The sequence below is a fragment of the Fringilla coelebs genome (assembly GCF_963513975.1).
Source record: "Fringilla coelebs genome assembly, chromosome: 4".
In the NCBI taxonomy this organism is placed as follows: Eukaryota; Metazoa; Chordata; class Aves; order Passeriformes; family Fringillidae; genus Fringilla; species Fringilla coelebs.
The window spans coordinates 22,617,344-22,645,156 of record NC_140032.1 but is presented as its reverse complement, the minus strand read 5'-3'; the positions used below and the strand labels follow the sequence as shown (position 1 = coordinate 22,645,156).

The 27,813-nt window shown below is 37.9% G+C and overlaps 1 protein-coding gene across 4 annotated transcripts in view; it reads right to left on the bottom strand.

Annotated features, from left to right (window-relative positions):
• The window catches only part of TBC1D1 (TBC1 domain family member 1), a 100,197-nt gene that overhangs the window by 14,960 nt on the left and 57,424 nt on the right, over nucleotides 1–27,813 (bottom strand). For 3 of the 4 annotated variants that reach the window (XM_084204656.1, XM_084204657.1, XM_084204659.1), the window contains 10 exons: nucleotides 27,671–27,781; nucleotides 24,689–24,817; nucleotides 23,522–23,608; nucleotides 22,136–22,425; nucleotides 20,977–21,105; nucleotides 18,522–18,641; nucleotides 17,000–17,139; nucleotides 6,489–6,674; nucleotides 2,654–2,815; nucleotides 672–830 (listed from right to left, as the gene is read on the bottom strand). In XM_084204656.1, coding sequence (XP_084060782.1) covers nucleotides 672–830; nucleotides 2,654–2,815; nucleotides 6,489–6,674; nucleotides 17,000–17,139; nucleotides 18,522–18,641; nucleotides 20,977–21,105; nucleotides 22,136–22,425; nucleotides 23,522–23,608; nucleotides 24,689–24,817; nucleotides 27,671–27,781 — 1,513 coding nt within the window. The remainder of the gene's footprint in view (nucleotides 1–671; nucleotides 831–2,653; nucleotides 2,816–6,488; nucleotides 6,675–16,999; nucleotides 17,140–18,521; nucleotides 18,642–20,976; nucleotides 21,106–22,135; nucleotides 22,426–23,521; nucleotides 23,609–24,688; nucleotides 24,818–27,670; nucleotides 27,782–27,813) is intronic. The other variant, XM_084204658.1, reaches the window with a different exon arrangement.

The window sequence follows — 27,813 nt, the reverse complement described above, 5'->3', positions numbered from 1 at the left end:
ACTGAAGACAGTCAGCACATTGAGTTTTTAATAAAATAATAAATGAGGTCTCCCAGACAGCTCTGGGTAAAGGTCATCCTTCCTCATCTACCTTTTCTTGGTAGATGCACTTGCAGTGAAAAATGCTTAAATACTGTTTGAGTAGTTATAAAGAGCAGAATTATGATGGGACAATTTTGTACTATGGCTTTACAGAAAAGATGTAAGAGAAAATAATGCAATGGGTATTAATCATTCAGATCAGTCCAAGAACAACTTTTCCCATAAGTTTTTATCATGACATTTGGTTACTTGCAGTGCATAATTTCCTTTGATGGAGTTTTTAATTGCAAATTCATTTAATCAAATGCAGTGATAATGGACTTTTTAAACTGATCCACACAGCTCCTCAGAACCAAAGTGTCAGTGCTATGCTCTGCAAGACATTGATTTTTTGCCTTTATTGGGGAAGAGCATATTGAAGACTGAATTCAATGTGGGAGTATCCCACACACAAGAGCTGTGATCCTCTTGGAAAAACATCAGCTCCTGGTTTCTCACATCAGATTAAAAGCAGTTCTTACCAACAACCTATTATTAAATAGTCAAAGGCATTTTGTGTGTTACCTTCTTTAAGTTTCTTACAGAGATCACAAACCCTTTTTTTAATTTTGGACCACCACTGTACTTACCTAGGTCAATAAGAATTGCATGCTGTTGGGAAGTTAGTTGTTTTAGGAGTTCTTTATAAGGTGTGTCCTTTGGTTGTTGTTTACTTGGAAACTGATGTTTAAGATGGTATTGCTCAGCTAGAAACTTCCAGATCTCCCCACGGTGGTGACGTGGTACTCCTGAGTAGAGAAACCAATTAAACCAGTAATTTGTACTGCTACTGAGGGTTCTGCTACAGTTAACAGGATTGAGGAAATGAAGATCCCTATTTGCTATTTACAGTCAGGCAGATCCCTATTGGCTACCTCCAGTGGACCATAGAAGTAGATGAAACGACATTGCTTTTACTTTCTGAACCAATAAAAAACATCAGCACCTTAACAGGAGTGATTTAAAGCAGAAAGAAATACTATGAACTGCCCAAGGTTAATGCTTACATCCAGTCCGAGAAGCACTAGAGAGGCAACAAGAATTGCAATACTTGTCTCTGAATATGCTTATGTCAAATTTTTCTGTGTAAAGTACACAATAAAGTACTGCAATAGAACTAATTCACACTTTTGACTAATATAGCATGGACTCTGATGTTATGAGTATGTTTTAGGAAAGTGGGATGCACACACACCAAAAATATAAATAGGTACAAATGAGACATGATCTAGAGACTACAACACAAGGCAGATAATCAGATAGCAAATATTGTACTTCCAGTTTTGCTATTGGCTTGCTTAATGACTGGTACACGTAAAAATGTTTTAAAGCTTGAATTTATTTCTCTTTAAAAAGGGCAGATGTTACTTAACTATTTCACATAAGTAATGACAGGCTTCATTTTTAAACTGTACGTAAAGCTCTGAGAGTAAAATTAATTCAGCACAAGATTATCACTCACTATTAAATCAGCTACACAAGAAATCAATGCACTTTCACTTGTGGAAGTATTCTGTCTAATCCATAATGCACTACAGTTTGAAGTAACTTACAGCTTGAAGTTTTTAGGACTGTTTTTTTCTTTTGGTATATTTGTAACATATGGAGGGCAATAACAATAGGAGAAATCAAGCCTTACTCAAGCATACAAGCTACATGGAAAGATAAGAAAACACATTAGGATTTGATATTCTTAAAAATCTAGACTTACCCAGTTAGTTTAAATGGGCAATTTGGTTTAACTTGCTTGTATAATTGCACATAGTCAGGTGCAATATTTAAAATATTAAACTTCTGACAGTGGTTAAATCTTGATACTTCCTTTACATGTTGGAAAGCTTTGTAAAGAACTATAAAAAGCTCCCTGAAGTAGCCATCTTCACAATTAGTTCATATAGCACTCAGCCTAAGGCCTTTGGGTCCAACCATGGCAAATGCAACATTGAGTAATAGCCCAATTTCTTAGAATATTTAAAAAACATCCTTAGGTTGTATTACTTTTGCTGCAGTGGAGATAGGTGTAGTTGGTCAGCCCTGCAGTTGTGAGGAAGACTGTAAGTGGTGTTTGCAAGAAAAAAGTTCCTGAACTCAAAGAAAGTTCTTGACCTCAGAGAAAAGGCAGTTCTGCAGAGATACCATGTCTACTGTTTGTGCACAGACATAGTACACAGCCTGGAACAGAGAATTTCCAGAAAACAGTGCAGAGGGCTTCTTCAGTTATTCACACAGTCATTTACTGGCATTATCCAGACTTTTTTTCTTCATTTGTAACTTTTAATTTATAAATTAGATTGCCAAAACTGTAATGAATTGAGGTAGCATACAACTCTTCTGGTAAGGGAAGATGTTATTAAAAAATGCATGCTGTAGCTCCAGCGATACCACTGCAGCAACCACTGAAAGGGACTGGTACTTGCATTTGCATAACCATGATGGTACCAAAAATTGTTACTTGTTTAATCAGCAGCTTGAGGAACAGAAGGAGAGAGAATATGGTTATAAGGCGTGGTTAAGTGGCCACGCTATTCAGATACAATTTACATGCATTTCAACAACTCAAAAAACAGTTTACCTTGTCCAACAGCAGAGTGTATTTTTTCCACATCAAATTTAATCTTTGACCTTCCAGGTGTACTCAACATTTTTTCCCAAATCAAAGTTACATCTTTTAAGCATGGCGTGATTTCTTCATAGTCAAGTTTCAGGCGTCTGTTCTGCAAATTGTTTTCAGATGCTAAAATGTGATATAATAAATGTAGCAGTTAATATTGTTTACTATTTGCAAAATTGTTTAACTTACAACTGTCTCGTGCTACCACCTGAAACATTTAATACCTAAAATTCCATGATTTTGGGGTTGGATTGGTTTGTTTGGTTTTGTAAAGATATTAATTCTGTTTGGCCAGTTAAACTGAATTCCCTACTCCTAATCATGAATTCTCTACTCCTAAATATGAAGAAATATGAGAAATGATGACTAATGAAATAAACATATGATTTTCACAAAAGGAATTTTCATTTTCCCAGCTCTTCAGTGCAGAAGACTTTCAACAAATGAAAACACAAACCCAACTTAGTCATCTCTTTGTTATACATACAGCCCCATAATAGTAGTAACTAAGTAAAAACAATAGCTGGGAAAGCATCAAAAAACCATGGCAGAAATGAAAATGATTCTGTAGCTGAGTGTAATTCCAACATTTAGAAGTAGAGCGAGAATTTCAAAGGGAGTCTTGGTAAAGCTTTTAAGTTTTTTTCCTCTGGAGGCATTTTAGTACTATAATGTGCCTGGAAAACAGGATTTATTAATGTTAAACATGTAAACTAAATAATTAAGCATGTTTTGTGACAGTGGATGGATCTGTGCAGGTAATAAGACTGAAAAAATAGAAGAGGAGAAAAAGAGGTGTAGTTCATATGAGATACAAATATGTCAGTCATCTATTCCTAAAAGGATGAAATGATGAAAGAAAATGCCATAAGGAAACCAAGATGAAGCTACAAAGACAGCACTGAGGAGAGACAAACAGCGGAAAATTTATGGAGAAATTAACAAAATAGGTTTCAAATTTTTAACTAGGCTGAAATGTGGCTGAGTACTCAATGCACCTAGTTCCAGGGTGCATTGGAGCAGCTCTCTGCTTGCAGAAAATGAAGCAGAGCAAAAGTTCAAAGTACATAAACGTCTGGAAAGGCTCTACAGTATTAAACAAAAGTTAAAAGGTAATTCTCCTACAAATAACATGATTTGAAACTATATTTATGAAATAGTGTATCATGAAGTGACCACGTGTTTTTTATTAATTTGCCCCAATGTGTATACAGCACTTCTTTGTTGTGGTGATGCATTACTGTAGAGGTAACAAGATACTCTTATTTTGAGGATATCCTGCCATATATCATAAGCCTGCTGCTACTTTTGAGGATTTCACAGTATGAACTCATAGAATCACTCCGATCCATTTCAGTCTTGAGACAATCTATGCTAAAATGTTATTATATTATCTTTTGATAATTTAACTCTCCATTATTTGTATTTTCAACTCCTTTATATAAATTTAATAAACAGTTAAAAATTGCCTGACATTTACATTGCAAATGACACTATCAACACACTAAACTCAACTTGTTCTGAGATCTGTATCTGCAATTCAGGTTTTTTAGATTATTGAATCCTAAAGTCACAAAGGGTTATCTGGTCCTGTACTCCCACTGATTACACAAGCATCTAGATTTTAAAAACTGAAAAGAACTGTTTATATATGAGAAGGGTACCTCCTCATCCTGTAGTTGCTTTCACATGTGAATGACTTCCTTTGATGAAGCTATTCATGTGAGTTGTGAGGTTACCGAAGTGTTTGCAAGATTTGGACCTCAGAATATTTAATTTTTAATTAAGTAATTAACTACAGACACATGAAATACATCTACTCATAGTTTTATTATAGCTGTGTGTTCACACTGAAAGTAATTCAGTTTTTCTAAACTATTTGTCAACTTCTTCATATTTTTGTCAGGTCAAAACCAACACATTTATAAATCAGATTATTAAAAACCTTAAAACACAGATGGTATTGTATGAATATAATGAAAAAAACCCCTGCATTTAAATTTCAGGTTATAGGAATAAAAACTTGCAGAAAACTTTTAATGTTTCATCTTCTGCAAACAAATGTTTTTTGGTGCTTGGCAACTTTTCAGACTTTTCTGCTTTATTCAGTCTTCTTAAGCTATGTGCAAAAATGTGACTTGTGAGGACTGAGGTGAGAATATGCCTTTTTCAACAAGCTTATTTAGATAGTGACACTACCCAATTCCCAATATCCCACGTAAGCACTACTAGTCAAGATGCTGTGCTCACTGCAGCACAGCCATCTGTTATTTCCAGCTATTGTCTCACCATCTGAGCTCTTCATGCAGCAGCTACCTAGGACACTTTCCTCACCCCACAGGGCATACAGCACAGCTGGGCCTTCAGTTCTGCCAACACCCACCTCATTCATTCACTAGCTGGCTTTTCAGACATGCTCATCTTAACGTACGTGCGATGGTTTTGCAATTTTTTCTTTTGGGCAGACAAAATTGGAGCATCTAGTTAAACTTGCTTAAATGTGTATGGATATGAATGACCTGCACTTGGCAAAAATTTGACTGCAGGGTGTAAATTCAGATAATTTGAGTACAAGAGAAAATAAAAAAATAGGAGTATAAATACACAAAACAAAGAAAATTTATTTCAAAATGCCATAAAGAAGTTACAGAAGCGCATTTACAACAGCACAGTTCTAAGCTTGAATAGACTGTATAAATCATTTCTCTTAGCACCTCTTCTCCAGATGGCCTCAGCCTCTGGCCAAGGACACTGTATATCTGGTACCCATTGCCATATTTTATTTTACTGGATTAGCTAGTACATTCTGGGAATGTGCTTGCCACCTGTGGGGTTCTTAGGAAACTCAGGTGTCAGGTGTTCTTCAGATAGGGTTGAAACAGGAGAGCTACACTGCTAGGAGCAAACAGCCCACAAGTGCTTTGCCAGGCCATATCAAATATCCAAGAGGTGGTCTGTCTTTCCAGCCATGTGTCTTAGCCTGAGTTTAAAGAAGAATTTCATGTTTCGTGTACCAAACTTTCCATACAGCTGGGCCCTCTCTCTACACATTTCTTGGAAATCTGTCCTTTCTCAAGTTGAGAAAGAAAAAGAAATATTGCCATTTTCATGCCAGGTACCTCGTCTTTTGAAGGTTCAGGGGCCTACTCCCTCCCTGAACATCTAAAATCACCCAGATAAAAAATTCTGTCCTCATAATTCATATTTTCAAAGGAGCAGCTCTCAAAGGCAATTGTGATTCTACATATACTGCTCTTTATGCGTAAAAATTGCCACCAACACGGATTTGTTGCAGCTAAGTCATTCACAGAAAAATTGTGGTTAAGAACAACTGAAAATTACAGTTTCTCAAGTCCCTTTGGGCTGATCTAAGTCATTACCACTCTGCGAAACCTTGCATGCACAGTGTGGCTACTACTGCAGGAACCCATAGTTTCACCCCCACAACAAGCTCTTTAAGAACTTCCTTTGAGCCTCAAGACTGGCTAAACACAACGTTGCAATGACCAATACTTAGACAAGGACTTGTGGATGTGAATGTAGGAAAGAATTCAGTTCATGACAATGATCATGCTGAATTCCTTGTGAGGGCTTCTAGACACCAACCTGAAAAAAACCCAGCCATGGTAAAGAGAGTGTCCCCTCAGATCAAATAAACAAATAACAAGGTGAGTTAATAAAAAACCTGTGGGTTCCTAGAATATTTCATTAAGGCTTGGTGCACTCCACTACCAAGGCCACAGAGAAAACCAAATTTGCATTGCAGTAGGGTGTAGTACTCAAGAACTTCACCAACCTTGTAACTTCTGGTTTTCTTTCTCCATTCTGAGGAGCAGTATCTGCTGAATAATGGCTTTCTTCCACAGCTCACGAAGCTCATGGGGTGTCCGCTTCCTTTCTTCTCTCACCGGCCCAAAGGGGCCATCCTCACACACTGGTTCCAATGGGGATCTGGGTGGGAGATCTCCCAGTTCACAGTAATCTTTGAAAAAGAGAAGCTGTTGTTAACTACTTGGATGTCATGAACATGTGAATGAAGGGACAGTTTGCACATATATAGATACACACATCTATAGATACACACACTAACTCATGTATCCATCTATAGAGAGATAGATAGATAAGAGGTAGCAATACTAAGCAAGGTTACCCAAATGACAGTTTCAAACAGACTTAAAAGCTCCTTCAGAGTAAGAATCATACAGGCTATAATATTTTCTTCTATAACCTGGTAAAAACATTGTACCCCATGCCAGGATCACATCTTGCTAATTAGAACTTTACCCACAGAGAACTGAAAGGAAAAGGCAAGTTTGAGAAATTACAAAAACATAACCTACAGCTGAAACGTGGCATGACTCAAACAGCAGATAAAATCAAACACCTACATAATTTGAAGAATAATCTCTGAAGCGTGTTTAACAAAGAAAACACACGCCCTTAGCTGCACAAACACACCACCACCTAAGGCCATACCATGGGATGATTACCAGTTCTTAAAGTAAATAGGTGGAGAGACAGGCACTTAAGACATGCTTGTTTTCACTTCTCATTTTTAACCATATCATAACCTTCTGCACTTTTTCTTTGGCTTCAGATGGACTACCACAAATTATATCATTTTGTCAAGCATGCAAAGCAATTTTAAGACTGAAAACATTACAAAAGAAAGTGAATATTAAATAAATCTCAGGCAAATCAAAAAAACATTTCTTTTTAGGGAAAGGGTATATAACATTGTTTTACATAGGTAATAATGTAAGAAGCACAAGCTGTTATACTTTCCTAATACCTGCTGCAGTATCACTTAATTTTATAGTTTTATATAGCTTCTCTGGAGGCTCAGTAGTCTTTGACACAACCTGTATCTAGAAGAAAAATTACTCGATTCACCAACTTTAAAATGAATGGCCAAAACAACCAATCTCTTCCTACCAAATGTCAAACAGAAGGCCATAGCAACAGCACTTCTTCACCCAACCAGAATGGCTATGAAATGCCTCCCTGAGCTATACATGCAAGACAGTACTTTAAAATTAGTGCAACAAAATCTATTCACAGCTTTGCCAGCCAAGGACAAGTACATCTGTGTGTGCTATTTCAAACAGCTCCTGCAGAAGGAACATTCCGGAAGCAATTATTCTGATGGCAGCTCAGTGCTCCACATCTTTATCATTGCCTAGCATGGTGGTAAAGATTTTGAATTAAACACACACATCATCTCATCTCTTCAAAACTAACAAAATGGGAAGGTTTTCCCCCCTTTAAGTTCTGCCCAGACTGTCACTCTGCTTGACTCATGCAGCTCATATGCAGCTATTCTTTCCTTGCTTGTTTGAAGGCACTCACACAACTGAGCTCAAATGACTAAGAATGGAAATGTTCACAGCTCTTTACTTCTGCTTTTCTAAGTCTTGCCACTGTCAATATTTTCCTCTCAAAGAGTCAGAGAGAAGTAGAGTGGGTCCAAATACCACCCATTTTCTCATACAATATTTATTTGCTTGCCACCACAAAGTCTAGGACTAAAATACATGTATAAAAAAGAGGGCAACATTTTCAGCTAGCAGAACAATTTGAACTTTTACAACCTTGCACTCTGGGTCTAGATGTGGATACCCACACTTCTGGTATCTACAGCATTTCAAAGAACAATGAACATCATGGGAATGAGAATTAGGCAAAGGTCAAATATTTGACACTTTAATGGCAATCACCATTTTTGCAAAGAAAACAGGAAAACTGACAGGTGCACTCAGAAATACAGCTGGTTATGAAAAATATCAATACAATGAAGAGACTATTATATTCATTATAAGAAACTGGGAAACATTAATCTTTTTTCTTTAGAGGTAAATGGAAAGACTTCAATGGGCTAAGATCTGCAATTACAAAAGAGCTACAGGCAAATGTCACCACACAGAGAAGATACACACACTTAATAACTTTCAACTTGTACTGACCATGAAAGGAAAATTATTTTTGATTGCTGGTTTTGATGCAATTGTAGGTTTTGATGCACATGCTATACTGTCAACAATGTTCTGTACATTTTAATGTAGAATTTCTAAATATAGTAGCTTTGATCCCAATTTTCCTTGTGCATATTAAGAAATATTTAAAGGGAAACACTCTTAAGGATAATGCTGGTAGAATTTACTTACTTTTTTTGGAATAAAATAATAAAGAAATAAAAAGACAATCTTCAAGGGGAGTTGTTAATTTCCTCTAAGGCTGCATACAATAATGACACCATAAGAAAGAAGAATCAACAGAAGTGCTCTCCATACACCAATGCAAAAAAGAAAAAGTGATCTAGATAGGAAACCCCTTATCTACTGTACTGTGTCTGTGGTCTATTCACATCTTACATTCATGTTCCATTCTCAAAGCATTCAATATGGAATGCAGGCACATCCTGGGGGAAGCAAGTCTCTTCTACACATCCTCCCAGTGGTTTATGTATCTCTTTTAGTGTCAGATGTGTATTCTGATTTTATGTTTGCATATATGCACTAATAGAAAATAATAGTCTATGTCCAGATACAGTTTATGGCTACCTACTTGCTAAAAAGCCCTAAACCCCAAAAAATCCAGGCTGGCAAAACACATGCAAGGAAACGGATTAAACACATTGAATTCCTAAAGCAAGAATAAACACATTCAACATCCAGAATCTTCCTGTCTTTAATGTATATATCCCGCTTCCTCAGGACAAATTTCCGGGACTGGTCTTCAAGTACCAAATTCACAAGTTTATCAGAGACATTACTCACTTGTTCTCCAGTAGTCAAACTGTAGCAACACCTGAACTGCAGAAAAGCATTAATTACTGAAGACCACAGTCCTGCTTCCATTTAGGCTGAAAATTTCCCATCTGTTGCTGACTAATCTGATAAAATCAGTATTCATTAAAAGAAATAATGCTTAAGGCTATAAAAGAAAACCAACAGGTTACAAAATTCTATAAGCTAAACAATTATGATTATCAACCCTACCTCTAATGCTTCTGTGAAGAATCCTAGGACTGATTTTGCCTTCCAAAAAGCAGCTCCTTTTCTATTTTTCCTTCCGCTTCTTATCACTAGTGGACATTTAACAGAAAGTCTAAAGTCTACTCTGATAAAGTGCAAGACATTCAAAAGTTGCCTTCCTTCCTGTCTGCACGCTGGCAGGATTTACAGAAAGAGAAATGAACCTGTTTAACTGCTCAGGTGGCCTGTGAGAAGTCTGCAGAGTTGCATCAGCTGTTTGGCTGGTAAAGGAGGGAAGAAGGTGGAACGGGAAGGTAATCCCACAAAGCAAAATAAAAAACTCAGACATTTGGTAAGTCAGCATTAACCCATGCCCATGAACATACAAGGTGATAGAGAGACAGATCACCCAGCTTCCAGATGCAGCACAGAAAAGAGCAGAAATACTGTGACAAGGAACTGAGTATTGTGTTGTTACACACTGGGGGTCTGGAGGATAGCAGAGAAAGCGAAGATAAAGAGTAGAGCAACTGAGCTGCATCTAACTGGGAGCTCACATTCCACTGAGGCAAACTGCCGTGTGTTAACGTCCAAGCAATGTGCACCCTTCAGAACTTTTATGAGATTAGTAGGTGCACTTAAGCAGGACCTGAATGCTTCAGCACACACTGAAAGACTGCTTCCCTGTTCATCTGCCAACTTAGTCATCTTTTGTTGACTCCCATTTCACGTTTGACCTGACGCTAACTCCTTTCAAATATATTGCTTCCTTTGCTTCCACATAAAATTCTACCTCCATACATGCTACTCCTAACAAGCCTATAGCACTTTTGCTCCCTGAGGTTCAGGATTTGGCAAGGTGACTCAGTAACTATTAGTATATTTGATCAATGGTAATTTTGTGGTAATTTTCCATTTAAGGTTCATACTTGGACTACACTTTAGAACTATTTTTCTGCACAATGGAATTTTACAAGTCTGTGGGTCAAACTCAAGGATTCCCTGAGAAACTGCACTTCACTGGGAAAACCACCATCTTCCCTGGGCTTGTGAGAACTTCTTCAAGATACTGAATTTCAGATGACACTTCTCATGAACCAGATGGAAATGTTGCTCAAATATTCTATCGCATCCATACGTACCTCAAAAGCATTCCTCTTATGCTTCCACTACTTATAATACCCAACAAGAACAAGGTTGGTAGGAACAATGGACTGAGATGGAATTTGTACAGCTCATCTATTCATTTATACTCAGCTGTTCACTTCACATGGCAGTGCTTCAACCCTAAGGTGAAGAGTATCCCTACATGCCAAAAGGATCAACAAACACATTACACAAAACTCAAAAATGGAAAGATGACACAACGTACAAAAGATTAAGAAAGAAGTATCATGACATATTAATATCTGGGCCCACTCTAAAGAAAGTCTGTACATGGAAAGATGGTGAATTACCTCAGTAGTAATTAAAACAGACAACATCTGATCAGAAATTACATGAACAAGGATATTTCATTTGTAAATCACTAAGAAAAAATTAGTTTATCAAATATTTTCCTAATCAAGCCACTTAGTATTAAACAAGGTTTAAGTGACAAACCAACCTAAAAACCTAAATTTAAAAAACATTCTTTTCGGAATGTTCACATAGTCTAACCAAGCTCAACTGTCAAAACCAAGACAAAAAGATTCATCTTTGACTAGAAACTTCAATGCTTCAAGTAGAAAGGAAGGGCTGACAGAGAGGAGGCTCAGTAATAATGCATTACCACCAACCTCCCCACAGAATTGTTTACACATGGCTCTCTACAGGCAGTGTTTACCAGTCCCATCCACTCTCTGGAGTTAAAAAGTCACCCAACATATGGTGAGAATCTGGACAGAAGAATCCACTAAGCCTTTTATTTACTACATTATGTTTTTTTTTTTTTTTTTTTTTTGCTGCATTTGAAACTTACCAAAATTTAGCTTGTAGCTTGGCAAACTAACAAGAGAATTTCAAAGACATTTAAGATTCAATTGACAAAAGAAAAGATATCAACAACATCCTTAGTTCTCTTCAGATTTTTCATTCAGGTAGTACAACACCTTCTTTCACACATGATACAGAAATAAAGAGAGATGCAAGCTTCTATAACCAAAGATAAAATATCCCTATTATTTTACACAGCTGCCAGGAATATTTAACTTCATAACCAGATGTGGTAAAATGACCAGGAGCCTTCTGTAATCAGAAAGCTTCAGATACAGAATCACAAGGAGCAACAAGTTCTTCTAATCTGACATAAAACTTAGAGCAATTCCTGAATGAGGAATTCTTGAAAAGCTGTGTATTTCAACACTGTTGATTAAAATCAGCTCTGGACTGCTTTGGATGCTTTGGACTTTTCTTTTAAAGCCAAGACTTTTTAAAAAGTACTCACTACCTCCAAATTAATCTCATTTGCTAGTATTATCAATCCCTGAGAAAGGAATGCCCTGCTATTTCAGTGGGCACAGAAGCCACCAAACGTTAATCATGTACTTACTGGCTGTAGCCAAACTTCTGTGCTGCAAATCAAGATTGAGCACATATTTGCTCTGAAAGGAGCAGAACTGAGTAACCAGCTGGTTTTAATTAATAATAACTGTGCTGCTAAAACAGTATTGGCAAACACATTACAAATAGCTTACACCCCATAAACACTCTTAAGCACAGAATGCTAAAGCAACAGCTTATAGTATTTGCCATGCTACTACAAAATGATTTTTAAAAAGATTGCTTAAATAATGAAGAGATATAGCCCACATCACAAAGCACATAGACAGGTAGGTGTTAACTACAGCTGGTTTAAAGAACAACAGCTCTTCTAATTGAAACTTTTCTTCAGCACATTGGATTTAACAGTTTGACACCTCTATCTGACAGAGGCTGAAACCAAATTAATTTTAATTAATGAATCAAGTTCATTTTCCTGTGCAGAGACACTTGTGCTTTCTATACCATCTTTTTTTCTGCAACTGAGAGTAGTGCTGAGTGGTACAAGCATGTCATTGCTCTGAATTTCAACTTCTTTCACTATTCAACTGGTAACTTCATTACACATTGCCCATATTAAAACAAATCACCCATTCTCCAACCTAAAACTGACATAGCTGTTACAAAAATCATGTTGTCTACTTCCAACACACCTCCCTCACCAAGAAAGCTCCAACAAGCACCACTACTTTCTCACCATTTCCTTCAAAAACTATCCACATCCCCCTTAAATCCAGCAATTGACTTGACTGTGCTGGGAGTTCTGACAATTTGCAAAACAGTTCTCCTACTATGACCAATTCTAAACAGCCAATATGTGAAAAATGTAGTTAAAACTATCCACTGCACAGAGATTTACAGATGCTGAATACATGTAAGTGAATATCTTGCTGCACTGCAGTGCAAGGTGAAGTTTCATTATCCGTCTACACACATTTAAGGATGTCCTGCTCCTGAGCAGAGTAAGGGCACCCACCCTCATCTTCCAGACACCTGTCCCTGCCTGCTCTATTGCTTGTGTAATACTGGGAAAGGGAACAGAAAACTGACCCAACTGAAAATTAGGGCCTTTGAGTGTGTTCATACTTCATCTGGTTTAAAATGATCACTGAGTTGTTGTTCTCTTCACATTTTTACCAGTGAACAGAGAACTAAAGAGTCCTGGACCATTTGCCTAGCCAAAAAAATGTGGCTCTTGAGTGATGCTACAGAAGTAGGAACATCTGCTTGTAAGTAGGGTGGGGAGGTATAAAGGTAAAAATCAAATAATTGAGGAAACACATTTATTACTTAGAATATTTAAGACAGTGAGTAGGAGAGACAGAGCTTTAGAAAAAGAATAATAAAAACCTTCTTTCAAGATGTAGTATTGTAACAGATAAAGTGTGATCCATTTGGTAAGGAGACTCTGCTTCCCTTTTTCCATCTCTCCACTTTGCAGGATTCAACACTCATTACACTCCCACAAATAAACAACAAAAGCAGAATTCCGAGGATGAGACACTGCATCCGAAGGCGCCAGCGAGAGAAACGCTGCCCCCTGGTGCTCCACAGCACTCGCAGAATCACAACCATTCAGGGGAAGCCGCCAACAGCAGGGGCTGAGGCTGCAGCTTGCTACAGTGGAACTAGCATCCTCCATCCTCCAGCTACCAGCTGTAAAGTATTAGAAGTCCTGCAAATCCTTTCACCCATGTAGAAAATCCTTTCTACGTCTCCAAACTGGACATCAGCCTCGTCTTCAGGCTCACCAGGGACCACCTGGCTCTCCTGTCAGGCAGCAAATTGCATTATAGTTCTCTGATGTGCTTAATTGTAAAGTTATGTAGAGAAGCAGGAAAAATACGAGGGGAAGGGGAAAGTGGCAGCACCAACAAGCAGAAGTGGCTGGAAAAGGGTGTGTATGTGGGGCTTTGCTCCCACTGCTCCCACAACAACCAAAAGTAATGGTTTCTCTACAAGGCTTTGTGTTGTCTCAGAGTGCTTGCCTTGTTGAGCATGGCTACTATAGTCCAGTCATCAGGCAAGGCAGGAATCTCGACTGGAAAGAAAAAACTGCTTTCTAGCATATCTGTCTGCAGTATTTTTCTTCTACTGATTTAGGACAGAATACCCTCCTTCATGTACAGTAAATCCTTCCTTTTAAATGATGGTGTCTGCAAAACAAACTGTGCTTTCTGCCTGGTAATTCGTGATGCAAGCCCCAAAGCACAGCCAGCAACCATTTTGTTCCACCTGAGCTACAAAAGATGAAATTTTAGCTCAAATTATTTATGAGCACTTCCTAAAGAATTAAAGGATTTAGAAGTTCAAGACAGTGGGACTCGGTGCTGTTTAAACTGTTCAAGCTTCAAGTGGAAACTCAGGATATCAGACTTTAATCAAGTTCAGTACCTCAAAAGTGTAAGATCAAAATTTCAGCAAAAGCTATGTACCAGTTCTCTGGGGTTTCCTTTTTTTTAACTTTTAGTAAATACACCTTCATATCCTGCTGTGTTAACAGAGAGAGCAGCAATGAACATGATGCACTTTGAGATTCAGCTCACTACCTGTCTATACAAACAAAACCATAAATGTCAGACCCAGGTTTTTCTGTGATTATAAAGCTTAAAGATGTCTCTAGTTCTTGTGACAACTTACACATTCTTATGTGCAATTTACTCATTATAACCCAGAGAAATTACAGCCACAGAGCAGTTTCATTTTGTTGACAATGCCTGCCCACATGTGGTCAAAGCAAAGCACAGTTCAGGCACCCTGGTGAATTTTACATTTAACACAACCTTTAGTAAGGCAGCCTAGGTTAAACCTGAAAAACTGTATAATCTCTGAGTCACAGAGATCTGGGTCTCTTGGCTGAGAGAGAAACACCCCTTTCCCAGCTTCTTTCCTTACTCCTCTTCTGCAGATTACTCTGTAGCTGGGTGTTGACCATGGCACCTCAAGGGAGAAACTGGTCAGTAGAGTCTGTGTCTATAAAGGAGAACTCATAAATCATAGATGTTCCCTTATTTCCTTCCCTTCATGCTCACTTTTGCAGAACATGACAAAGCATGTTATCTTTAAAACCTTCTTTGCCCTCTGCCCAATTTGGCTGAAATTGGTCTTTTGGTGATATATCAGCTGTTTGTACAAATGAAAGGAAATCAGTCTAAAAAGAATGAGAAAGACTTAAAAAAAGAATATGAAAGAAAAACAAGACGATGAATGACAGGTAGTTACATTTACTTTGGAACTAGAGGGGTTTCTTAGTTAACTGTGGTGGTGAGTCCAAAGTTGGACCAGCTGTACAGCAGCTCCCTTTAAGGCTACAGAGACTGGATAACAAGTGAGTATTCTTCACTGCCAGAAATGTGCCAGGAGATGCATAGAAGTCCAAATAGAAAACCCCAGTATTTGCTTTAAATAATTTAAAAAACCCGCTGACACTGAGTTTTCTTCTGTTCATAAACTGAGTATGTACTGTGAAACAAAAAAGAAAATGAATGAAGAAAAAAGGCCAAATATTTTAAATTGCTGCTCCTATTAATAGCACATCCTGTTTTCCATTTTGGCCGCACTTGTTTCCCAAACTATTCTGCTTACCCAGCTGTAGGTTGTTAAGATTGTATCTTGCAGCTATTATGTCTCAGAGGAAATGCTTGGGTAGGCAATCTAGTTGGATTTTATTTTTCTATTTAATAGGGGAAGGTTTCGTGGCTTTCAAAAACAAGTAAGACTATTTCCAGTCACAAAGAGAGACATCATACTTGTAAAAATAAAAGTTTCATATAACATGCCTTGAAGTACAACAGAGCATTTCACATCTATGTTCACAGATGCTCCTGAAATCACTTCATGTTGAAGTACACTAAATTTGAGAGGCATCTGTGCCCATATATGCAGCTTATCTCACTGTCAGTCAAATTACATTGCAAGCAGTGCATTAATGACAGAAACCCTTCTGTTACGTATTTACTCCAGTTAACCAGGATCTTACTTTAAGATGCAAGAAAAACATCTCAGTGACATTAGGATGGTTACTTTTTACTACATTTACTATAAGATACTCTTCCTTTCTGTTTCCTTACACTTTTTCTTATTTTTCATACAATGGCCTTAGAAGTAAATCAGAAGTTATAGCTTACAAAGCTCATGCTGTGAAATTCAAACTTTAGTGAGCCAGATTTCTCAGGGATTCTTGGCCCCAGTATGCCCTGTACTATCCTGTATAATCTGACTTACATAAAGTGAATGCACAAAATGATGCTCATGCATGCTTATGCACAGTGGTTTTCCTCTAGTCTGTGGTTCTTCAGCTCTACCAAATTTCACAAAATAATTATGGGAACAGTGGATAATTATGACTCAAGTGGCATATGTCACAGACTAGAGCAGCATACATGAGGACAAAAGCATGCACTACAGACCTCAAGTGAGATCATAAAATAAATGTAATTCCTGCTGATACACCTGGATTTTTCTAGTCTGTCATTCTATACTCCAACACAGAAAGATGAAATAGAAGCATCCTCTTTTCTTCAGCACAATACTTGGTGATGCATTTTTTCCCCTGAACTCATTAAAAAAGTACACATAAAAATAATTTCTTCTCTGGCTAGTTAACATGAGACAATAGGAACAATTTACATGTGAAGCTTAAATGTAAAAACTCAAGAGCTAACCAGGTGAATATTACCAAAAAGCAGGTGGCAAACTGCAATGACAGTACAAACAGAACACCAGGCCAATAGATCCCCTTGGTGGACACAGTGATTCACACTCCACACACTACATACACCAACAAGCTCACAGAAGCAAACCCAGGCTTTACCATCATATCTGCTGGGAGAATCACAGGCTTTCTGAGGGGTGGCCACTCGCAGGAATATCTGCTGCCTCCAGGAATGCCTTCGAGTCCTCACGGGGCTGTCGGCATCCAGAGCCTGCTGGCCGTGCTTGGACTCGTAGTCGCTGAAAGGGCAGAACACAGAGCAGGGTGTGAGGAGGTGACCTGGGCTGGCCAGGAACAGCACACAGCCCCGGGGAACTGAAAGGGCAGAACACAGAGCAGGGTGTGAGGAGGTGACCTGGGCTGGCCAGGAACAGCACACAGCCCCGGGGAACTGAAAGGGCAGAACACAGAGCAGGGTGTGAGGAGGTGACCTGGGCTGGCCAGGAACAGCACACAGCCCCGGGGAACTGAAAGGGCAGAACACAGAGCAGGGTGTGAGGAGGTGACCTGGGCTGGCCAGGAACAGCACACAGCCTTCGGGAACACGTGGGCACTGCCTTGGGAGCGCAGTGTGCTGTGCACGTGCTGGGCCAAGCTCGCAGTGTCAGAAAGGTGAAACTTGCTTTGTGGCAGAGGCTTACACATGGCTGCAAACAGCACTGAGGTTCACAAACAGGGACTGGCAGCTCTGTACAGTCTACTCTTTCCAGTTTAAATTAATTTTCAGTTTTCTCTGCAGCAGTATATTAATCAGAATGTATTAAAGATACATACAAAATAACGTAGCTTTAGCATCACACTATTTACATGCCATCCACAAAACTTAGCAATTATTCATAAGAGACACAAAGACTTGCTGATGCCTTTTGTCAGTACTCATCAAGGAGCTTTATAAACACCAACTGAACCTCCAGCCTTCTGTGCACTGGGTATGCAATATTTCCCCTCCCAACACAGCCTGGGAGAAAAACTTTAAACCTTTCTGTTAGCAAGTCCACCTCTGAAATAAACAACAAACTTGGGAACAAAATCCAAGAACCGTGGATATTACTCCTTTGATATCATCCACATATGCCATACAGAGGTTTTTATGCAGAATACAAAATGAAATAGTGAGGAACAATGCTGTTTTCCTATTAAAAATCCTACTAATAACTTTCATCTGTTAGAACTCAAAACTATTCATTGCTTTATTCCAGCTATTAGCTGAATGGTTATATGAGTCTTTGTAGAAGCTGAAAGGTATAAATGAAATCCAGATAGCTCTGGCAGCAACAGGCAGGAGCATTTTACAGGTCATCCTCTCCTTCCAACTTGAAGACACTGACATTGATTAGGATGAATCATATATTCTTTTAAGTGAAAACTCTCTTATGTCAGAAATACATAGATAGAAGTTGCATGACCATTTACAACATCAAAAATTACTAAAATCTGCAGTCCTAATGGGAGAGTAGTCTGGGATAGCTTAATTCTTTTGACAGCAATTACATGCAGAATACACGCAGGCAAACCATTGCACAAATCAGGTTTTGCAAGTGCAAGAAGCATTTGAAATATTTCAGACAAAGAAATCTTTGAAAATACAGTTTTACCTCTAGGCTTCAAGAGAGAACCCTACCTTGTTGTGCTTCTAAAGTCAGAGGTGTTATTTTCATCTACAGGAGCCAGAAATTTTAAGAAATTTGGCACAGAAGAGGAAGAATGAAGCTTTTTCCTTAAGGCAGTACGGTAGGAGATGCTGAGAGTGCAGTTGGGAGAAGTACAGTTTAGAACAAAGAAGTATAAATCCACAGAATAAAAATAATACACATTCCTAAGTTTCAAACAAAAGGCACCTAAATCCTGAACTTCTGAATATCAAGGAAACCAAAGTCAAAACTAAAACTGCTAACAAAGCCCTACTTTGAGATACATATCTGTTTGGGCAAACTAAAATGTTCCAATATATATAAATGTACTTCCAGTAAAGTTATTATTCTTTGCTCTATCACAAGATTTTTAGTGCATGTTTCAAATAAATTCCTTTAATCTAATAAGAACCAATGACAACTTTATTATATTTTCTTAAATATGAGTTTCAATGACTGACTAAGTTTGGGGGAAAAGGTTAGGAAAAGTTGACACTGATAATCACTGTGCTGGCAAATGAAAAATAAGACTTTGGCAAAAACTCTTTTGTAAAGCATTAACAGGGCTTTATTCAGACAACCTTGGAACTTGAAAGTTAAAAGCTAAGCCTTCTGACTGATCATTTAGGATTGTGGTTCTATTTATGCAACAGACAGAAGCGCTAATCAAACTTCATCAACAGTCTTCTGGCCAACATAATTGTTTAAACAGAAATTCTTTTCATTTAAAATAATTATTTAATTGTCTTTTACTGAAACATACTCAGAAGAAGGTGAATAGAATGAAATAAGAACAACTCAGTGAATGAAAAGTTTTTGCATCAAGTGAAAATATAGAAAATTACTTGGCTGATGATACTAGAAGACCTTTTTTGAGACAAGGACACAAAATAACATGAGTAGGAAAATTTACTAGTGAAAAAGTAAGTTTAGGAAAAATTGTTTCTGATAAACCATAACGTTCTATTTGGATGGCATTTAGCACTGCTTCCTGAAGATCTGAATGGAAGGGGATGGGGGAGGGCAGAATTCTCTGGGATGATCACTAGCATGAAGTGAAGCAGGTTCTTTAGTAGCTGGTATTGAGAGAAAGAAGGCTGTAGCATGGTGTGCCCTGCAAACAGGGCTCACTTACAATTACATTGTAAATCCATTGCAATTACATGGTAATTTCACTTACAGAATTGGGACTGCTTGACTGCATTAATTTAAACTCATTAACCCATTTGACATCCCTATAAATTTCCATTTTCAGTGTTGCTGCTTAGATGTTCAGTATGGCATACCCTTAAGAGACAGGGAAAGGAAAGAAGTTGAAACTGTGTGTACAGAATCATTCCCAAGTCCCTTGGAAAAAATTGCTTTGAGAATTTAACCTCCAGGATTCAAGTAAGTCTTATTAAATTGAAGAGTGAACAGGATTCTGCAGGCTCACATTTCCTGCCTTGAGCTATGTCATACTTCTGAGATAAAGCTGAATTAAGAGATTCTAGTTAGTACTCAGCAAGTACAACTGAAGAAAGTGGTGAAGCAGCATCCTCAGTTGACTATTTTCTTAGGTTTAGAAAAATCAGCACCTTGGGGAAACAGGAAACTTTCACACAAGAGAACAAAACCAAAAAATAAACAGCAACAGCAATAAAAATTGCTTGCAATGGCCAGTGACTGTTGACAGTGCTTCTGAAGACATTTGGTCTCATTAGCCTTTTGAGATGAAATAAGCAGTTTTAGCTTAAGGGGCTAAGTAATAGTTTCACATTTTATGATTTTTAGGGAGCCACTCAGTTTCAGGTTCTCAGGGAAACAAGTGTTAATGTCCTTTTCTTCATAGCTCTCTCTCTATATTTTAATTCTAAGAAAGAAGGCATGGAAAAGTATAACTTGGTACTACTGCAAGTAACCAAGACAAATGATGGGTTGAAGGGTTGGGGTTTTTGTTTGTTTGGGTGGGGTTGTATGTGGTGGGTTTTTTCCTATCAGCTCCCCATATACCTGATGTTTCTTGCCCCATGTAATTACGTGGTCAACTTGCCTTTAATATCAGGCACAAAAGAACAGTAGTATGTTTTTGTGTTACCATGAACAAAGGACAGAACCAAACGCTTCAGGAAGAACAAGACAGATTGAGCTCTCAGGTTCTTGTCAACTTATCCCTCACACAATTTAAGGAATGCTGCTGTCTGCTGCATAACAATAAATTGCTTTGGAATAACTGGCTCTGAAGAAAGAGCCAATGTCTGAAAGAATTTGAATGATTAAAACAACAAATTATGTAAGTACCAGCTCTACATTCAGTGGTGGAGCAGTTAAAGAGCTCCCTCTGCCATAAAAATCTACCACCTTTGGTCTATACTAAATTGTTTTAATTATTTGTGCTATAGAGTTTCATATTTGTGACATAGGAAAACAAACCCTACCCCAAACTATTTGCAGGTACTAGCTCACCTTTTTTGTGCAAAATGCCCACTTGGTTCTCCACTTGAATTATGCCTTAGATATTTTAAAAAGTTGGGTGAAGAGGCCGAGGGATTAAGACGAGCTAGAGTAGGAGAACGTGCAAGTTGACCTGAAGAACTTTTAGATTTGCCGACAGATTCGTTCACACCATATAGTGCGGATTCCAACCAGAGCGATGGAGTTGAGGTAGCACAGAGAACAACACAGAAAGAAAGGAAAGGAGGGAAAAAAAATGAAATCCCTTCTCTAATATTTGAAAGGGAGCTGGCATATGTAAATGAGACATTTCCTATGTTTTTCACAGTTAATGCAGCAACTGTAAGAACACAAACTGTTTTTAACCCAATCAGCAAAGACACAAATTCCCATTTACAGGCTTCAGCAAAGCATTTCAGAACATGACCAATTATAACTCACCAAAAAATGGCACTAACACCCCCATTTCTTTTTCCTTATATGCGTTTCCCCTTGATTTCAATGAGAAAGTCAGGCATATGATCAAGAGTTCCAATGAATGAGAAGTGAAATACAGAAGTATTTCAACAGTAATTGGAAAAAGCCAGATAGAAGGGAGGGAGGGAACTTGAGAGGGAACTAGAGATGCAGAGGCAGACCTTTGAAGGAGGTCAGCTTGAAGAATATTCATATTAAAGCAAGTAGTAGTTTGTTTTGTGAGTAAAATCTAGATAGGCTCATTGTTTTCAATGGCTAGCCAGTAGCCCCACCTCTACCAATAACTAGGCACTTTAAGTCACTTTTGTGTGCTATTTCAAAGCTACATATGAAATCACCAACTAGTAAGGTTTTCAGGATCACAGAGGTTACTGGATTTTTCTCTGTAAATAGAAAACAAGAAGTAGCATTTATTTATACTGCTCACAGATCAAGACAACAAAAATGACTGCTTGGACAAATATAACTGAATCAAGTAGTTTGTGACATATACTGTGGAACTACACATCTCACGTCTTCTTTCCCCTGTGAAGCACACAGGGCTAAAGGTGCTTTTAAAAAGAATACCTACAAACCTCCAAGGAGTGACACACTGCATCTCTTATCCATTAAGAGGACATACCTGTTATGCAATTATCATCCCCAAATATGCCCTCAACAAACAAAATCATAGCCTGCTTTTAATAAGGCTTACTTTCTTTTGTGAGGAGTCTCTGTGCTCACTGAGTGATACCTCATAAGTTTCCTCTGAGGAACAGATGGCGATGTTTCGACAGGCCCCAGAGGTTCCGGGCTCTCTGTCGGTAAATGACTGAGTGTGTTTGCTCGCCTCCGAAAGCTCTGCTGGGGCAATGGAACAGACTGCTCCAGAGAGAAATCCTCTGTGCTGCTGCAGAGATCATCCAGTGATCCACTGGTCTTGACAGCATTTTCTGCAGGAAGCGAAGGAAGTCTGTCCTTCTCCTTTTCACACAATGGTGGCTCCTAGCAGTGCAAGAAATAAGGTTATCAATATCTGGGCTTAGAATCCATCTTTGAGATTGCAGTATCGTGTCATTACTCACATCCCACAGACATCTGCTTCAAACACACACATTTTTATCCAGCTAGGTCAAAGAAATATGTTTGATGTTTTATGTCCTTCTTATTCATCACTTAGGCCAACAAAGCAGAGTTTTTATTTTGCAGAGAAAATTTTGAGTAATTTTGAGCGTAATAGTATTTTATAGTATGTTGAATACAACTCAAAAGAAATAGGGTCAGACCAAAAGGGTGATGTTTGGCTAGCAGTGAAAAGGGTGAATGCAGAATTCACCCTTGCAGAATGCTGTATCTTTAGCAGCCCAATCTGACAATATACTATTCCTCTTGTCTACCTGCAGATTCACACAAAGAACTTAAGCCTATGACCAGATGCCTGTTTCAATCCCAAGCCACACATTTTCTTTATTCCTCACCTTATGTGTTTCCTGCAGAATCAGCCATTCTTTCAAAAACATAAGCAGAAAAAGCAAACTCTTGTTTACATGCCATCAGGAGTCTGCAGGTGAGCAGGCATTACAGCAGAATCAATAGCTGTATATCTAAGCCTGCAGAGTGCTATGCTGCCTCCGGGGAAGAAGACTGGCTTCTCCCATGCTGTTTGCTTGTACTGTTTTATACAGACTAAAAGTTTTCTAGCCACACAAACAGGGAAATTACCTCCTGTCTTAAAGTTTCTTTTAATACAGTCCTGCATTCATGGTATGAACTTTCAGAACTAAAACCAGTCAGATTAGGATCAGCAGCATGGTCATTATAGCACTTGTTTTGCTGCACACTGTTGTAAAATTGAGATGATGTTATATAATATTTTATTTCATGTATACTCACATATTCATACAAAATATATGTTATATACAGTACAAGACATTTCTAATTCAATAGCACTTCCCTGGTTTATAACACAGGGAATAGAATGAAAAGCTTGAAAGCAACTTGAAACATATCATATCTGAGCATATGTCATACTTGCTTAGTTGTTTCAGGGAATATTTTTTGAAGTTTCTAAATATGTACAATTTTCCCAGGCTTTACTTACTTTATTTGTGTTGCTTAAGGTGCTGGACATAGAGCTGTCCAAATCCACAGAACCAGACCTGTCCAGTGGACCTCTGGCTTTACTGCCCTGTAGCAATAAAGCACATCAGCAGTTAAGATTGTCATTTATAGGGCACACCAAAGAGATTTGGGTAGCACAGTTGAGATCTATAATTTTCACAGACACTATCAAATTTGATTTCCTGAAATGCCTAAAAATACCCTTTTTCCCTATGGGAACAGAAGCTTTATTTTGGATAGTCTCTGTTAATGTGAAGGATCCTGTATAATTAAGGAATTCTCATGGGCAATAATGAGCTTTCCATGATATGTACATTATCACATATTTCACATATACTAGAACTACTGTTAAAGTACCTTCTGTATTAGGTACTTACCAAGATACAGAAAAATTACAAGGATGTCTTTTACAAAGGACTAAACCCATATAAATTTAATACACAGGAAAACATAACTTCTGGAGTTACCATTCAGTGCCTACAAATCAGAAAGCATAAATATTTCTATAGAATCTGTGAACAATATTTTTATATAATTTGTTTGAGTAATGTTGTTGTGTAACTAAGAAAATAGTCTGATGAATTCTGATGTGCTAACACAATTATAGAACTTGTATCTTCCTAACCTTAAATCAATATTTGCAATATTGTATCATTTTTTAATGTTCTGAAGTTAAAGCTCACATTCTCTTTCAAGTTTTATTCCAGGTAAAATATAAAATGTTGTCATTATTCACAACAGTGACTCTCTCTCTAGTTCAGCCAAAACTTCTGCCTCCAGATCTGATCAAAATCAAGAGTTTCCATCAAAACAGCAATGCCAGTGAAAATGCAACCAGCGTACAGCTATGCTTACATAGGCAGCTTATACCAGTCAGGACAAACTGAAAAAAACGAGAACAGTTCTACAGCTAATATAACAACACTAACATTATATTTCATATCCTGAGCACAACTGCAGTATGATTTTATACGGGTGAATTCTAGAAATGCTGTCTGGGAAGTAACAAGAGGAGATACTCAAATATTTTTGTCACTGTGACTTTAATAACCTTTGGGCTAAGGTCTGGAATGCTCACAAATAAGACTTTTCTATCAAACAAAGCAATGACATTATGTTCAAAGACAATAAACAAGAAGATACTTACACGTGATAAAATACTTTCAAAAGATTCTGTAAGAGACCTTTTTGCTTTATTCTTTAGCATGTCTAATCTGAATCTTGAAGCACTGCTGGACACTTCGTTTACAGCATTCTCAGCAGGAGGTTGTGAAGCCTGCCAGTGTTTAGAAACAGAAATGCAAAACACTTAACAGCATGGAAAAAATCTCAGTGAATGGTTTGAAGACTTCTATAACCTGTACCAGCATTTTTTTCCTGGTGTCCTCAGCTTGTCATGCATTTTTCTCTAGTGACACTTGTACTGAAGTTTAACAAACTATCCTAAAATAAGGACAAGAAGTCTCTTACAGGAAACATGTTGAGTGAACTAGCATGCTTCAGAAGAATTGCCATTTTAATACTGATTTACAGCTCTATTGACAAATTTTCATTTACACCAATGCAGAATTGTACAAATCCTAACTGTTTAAGTGTAACAGATTAGAGATTTCTTATGGATTCCCTTTTCTTCAACCGAGAAATGAATCAAAATCTCATCATTAACAGAAACTCTCAACTTTCTCCATTATAATAAAATGGGTCTTTCCAAGGGAAAGGAACATGTGTAACAATCGAACTCTTCTATATAGTTCACCAGTAGAAATATTTTCACCTTAAAGCTAACAGTCAGTTAAAAGTTTTGCTTCTTAAAGAAACCAGAGCTCAGTTTTCAATGCTGTTTTGGGAGGTTCATCTTGAAGCTGACAGGCATCATAGCCCTCTCTACTTGTCCCTAAGTGAAGAGATCTGAATGCTTGATCTGTGCAATTAGTACTGGGCAGGTGAATGACATATCATAACCATCACCAAACTGTCCTGCCTAGATGTAATTTTAAAACATCCTATTTCCAGTATCACAATTTTTCAGGCTCCTGTATTTTCTTTTTATATTCTGTCCTGGTTATGCCAGGCCAAGGTTAATTTCTGTAGTAGCTGGGAAGGGGCATGGCCAGGATCTGAAGGATATTTCATACCATCTGTCATTGCTGGAGGTAGGGGTCTCACTTCAGAGAGAAGGGGCTCCTTCCAGTCAAAAAAATGTATCAGGAGGGAGCCTTCCAGTGCTGTCTATCATTGGGGGGTGGGCTATGTGAGAATAATTTCTTTTCTTGTACCCTCTGTGACTAGTACTGTTGCTATTACTGGTCATTGCTGTTTCCAGTAAATTGTTCTTATCTCAGCCTGTGATCTTTGCCTTTTGTGCCTCTAACTGTACTCTCCATCACACTGCAGCAGGCGCCTGGCTTGGAGAGTCTTGGTGGGGACACTGAATGGAGAGTACAATTTCTAAACCATGATACCTTCCCTCATTTTATTCTCCAAGAGTAAATCAGATGCTGCTTGCTATTACATTCTTATGAAAAGACATTTATTTTAAAGTGTTTTTGTTAAACAAGATTCATGTAATATATCACATTTCATCTTTTTTCTCCCCTGGTTTAAATATATTTTTTAAAAAGGCAGTGAAAAGCATGAAAGTGAATATGCAGAACAGAAGGGAACAGGGACATCAGGGTGTCACGGGTTAATGATTGCTGAGACAAATAACAGCATGTGTTCAAAGTTATCTGCTATTACACAGGCCTGGAGATAAATGATCAGAGTAAATATAAAATGTTATGCTGAGACAAATGATAAGATTATGGGGAAGTCAGTTCTCTTCTTAGAACACTGGCATCTTTGCAAATGTCATATTAAGCAATTTGGTTTCAGGAACTGAGCAAACAGATTGCAGCAGACCTTATAAATTTTCAAATCATTGAAGACATACTTCAATACTTCATACCTAAAGATTTTATCTCGCTTTGTATATCCCTATTTCCAAGCTGTTTGTGACTGACCATATGCTAGCACTACACCAAACAAAAATATCTGGGGTATGATGACAGAAGACCTCAGGCAATGTTTCCTCCTCTTATTCCACAACTGAAATGCTTTTTTCTTAAAAGCATATTTCTGGTGAGATGCCCAAGACAATAAATCAGAGAGTGAAATATGCAATTTTCCTTCTGTTTACTCAGGGAGGTCAATAATTAGGTAGTAAGCCATAAAAGAAGAAGAGATTAACAGAGTGAAAATACAGTAAAGGAAGATTTGCTGCTACTTTCCTAATTTCTTCACAGGTCTAATTACTCTCCATATATTTATTTCCTAGTTTATATCACAAATGGCTGACAGCAATCATCACAGTGGAATTATCAACCAACAGTAGAGGGACAGGCAAGACTTTTAAAAGGGTCTAAATAATTGGGATGGAAAGTTTCCAGCGAATGGATAGAATCCACTTTTAAATACTAACCTCCCTTAGTTTTCTCAAGGTAGCTACTCACAAACCAAGGCATCCAAAACCACTAATCCCTTTGGAAAAACAACTGTGCTGTACAGATAGCCAGTTAAACAGCACTGATGGAACCTGAGAGAGAATAAAAGGAAGCTCATGTCTTCAGACATGGATAAGAGCCTCTGCTGCTGTTTCTGCAGCAATCCTCCTCATCTTAATGCCACTTCAAATGTTTGTTTGCACACAAGAAATTTTAGTCCTGAGTAAATGTAACAAACTTTATCAATGACCAAATCCCATGTGTTGTTATTACACTGACTCAACACCGACAGCAAGATGGCAAATGCCAGCTGAGAGCAATCACAAATTCCTTATACATTCTCTCACATATATTGAATTTTCTTTGCAGAGAGAGCAAATAAACAATTTAGTAGTCTGCCTTGTTTGCGCCCCTGTCTCCTAGGCCTGAAATCAGACTGTACCAGGGACCCCAAAACTTGACATATCTGTTTTGGCACATGACAATAGTGTATGAACCATAAGCAATCCCAGTATTCACCACTGCTTACACACTGGAGTTTCAAATTGCAGGTGATGCAAATTTGCCTTTGGAAAGATATAAAAATTGAATGGAAAATTTTTTTCCTGGCTTCTCCTCACATAAACTAAAACTGAGTGATTACTTACCTGTTTTGCTTCTCCAACATGAATATGGTCCTTCTGTTTTTCTTCATACATGTTTCTCAGAAGAGAGATAACCAGCTCATTCTCTTTTTGTTCATTTCGTGGTCTTAACTTCTGTAATTGAAAACACCACAAGCACAGTAATG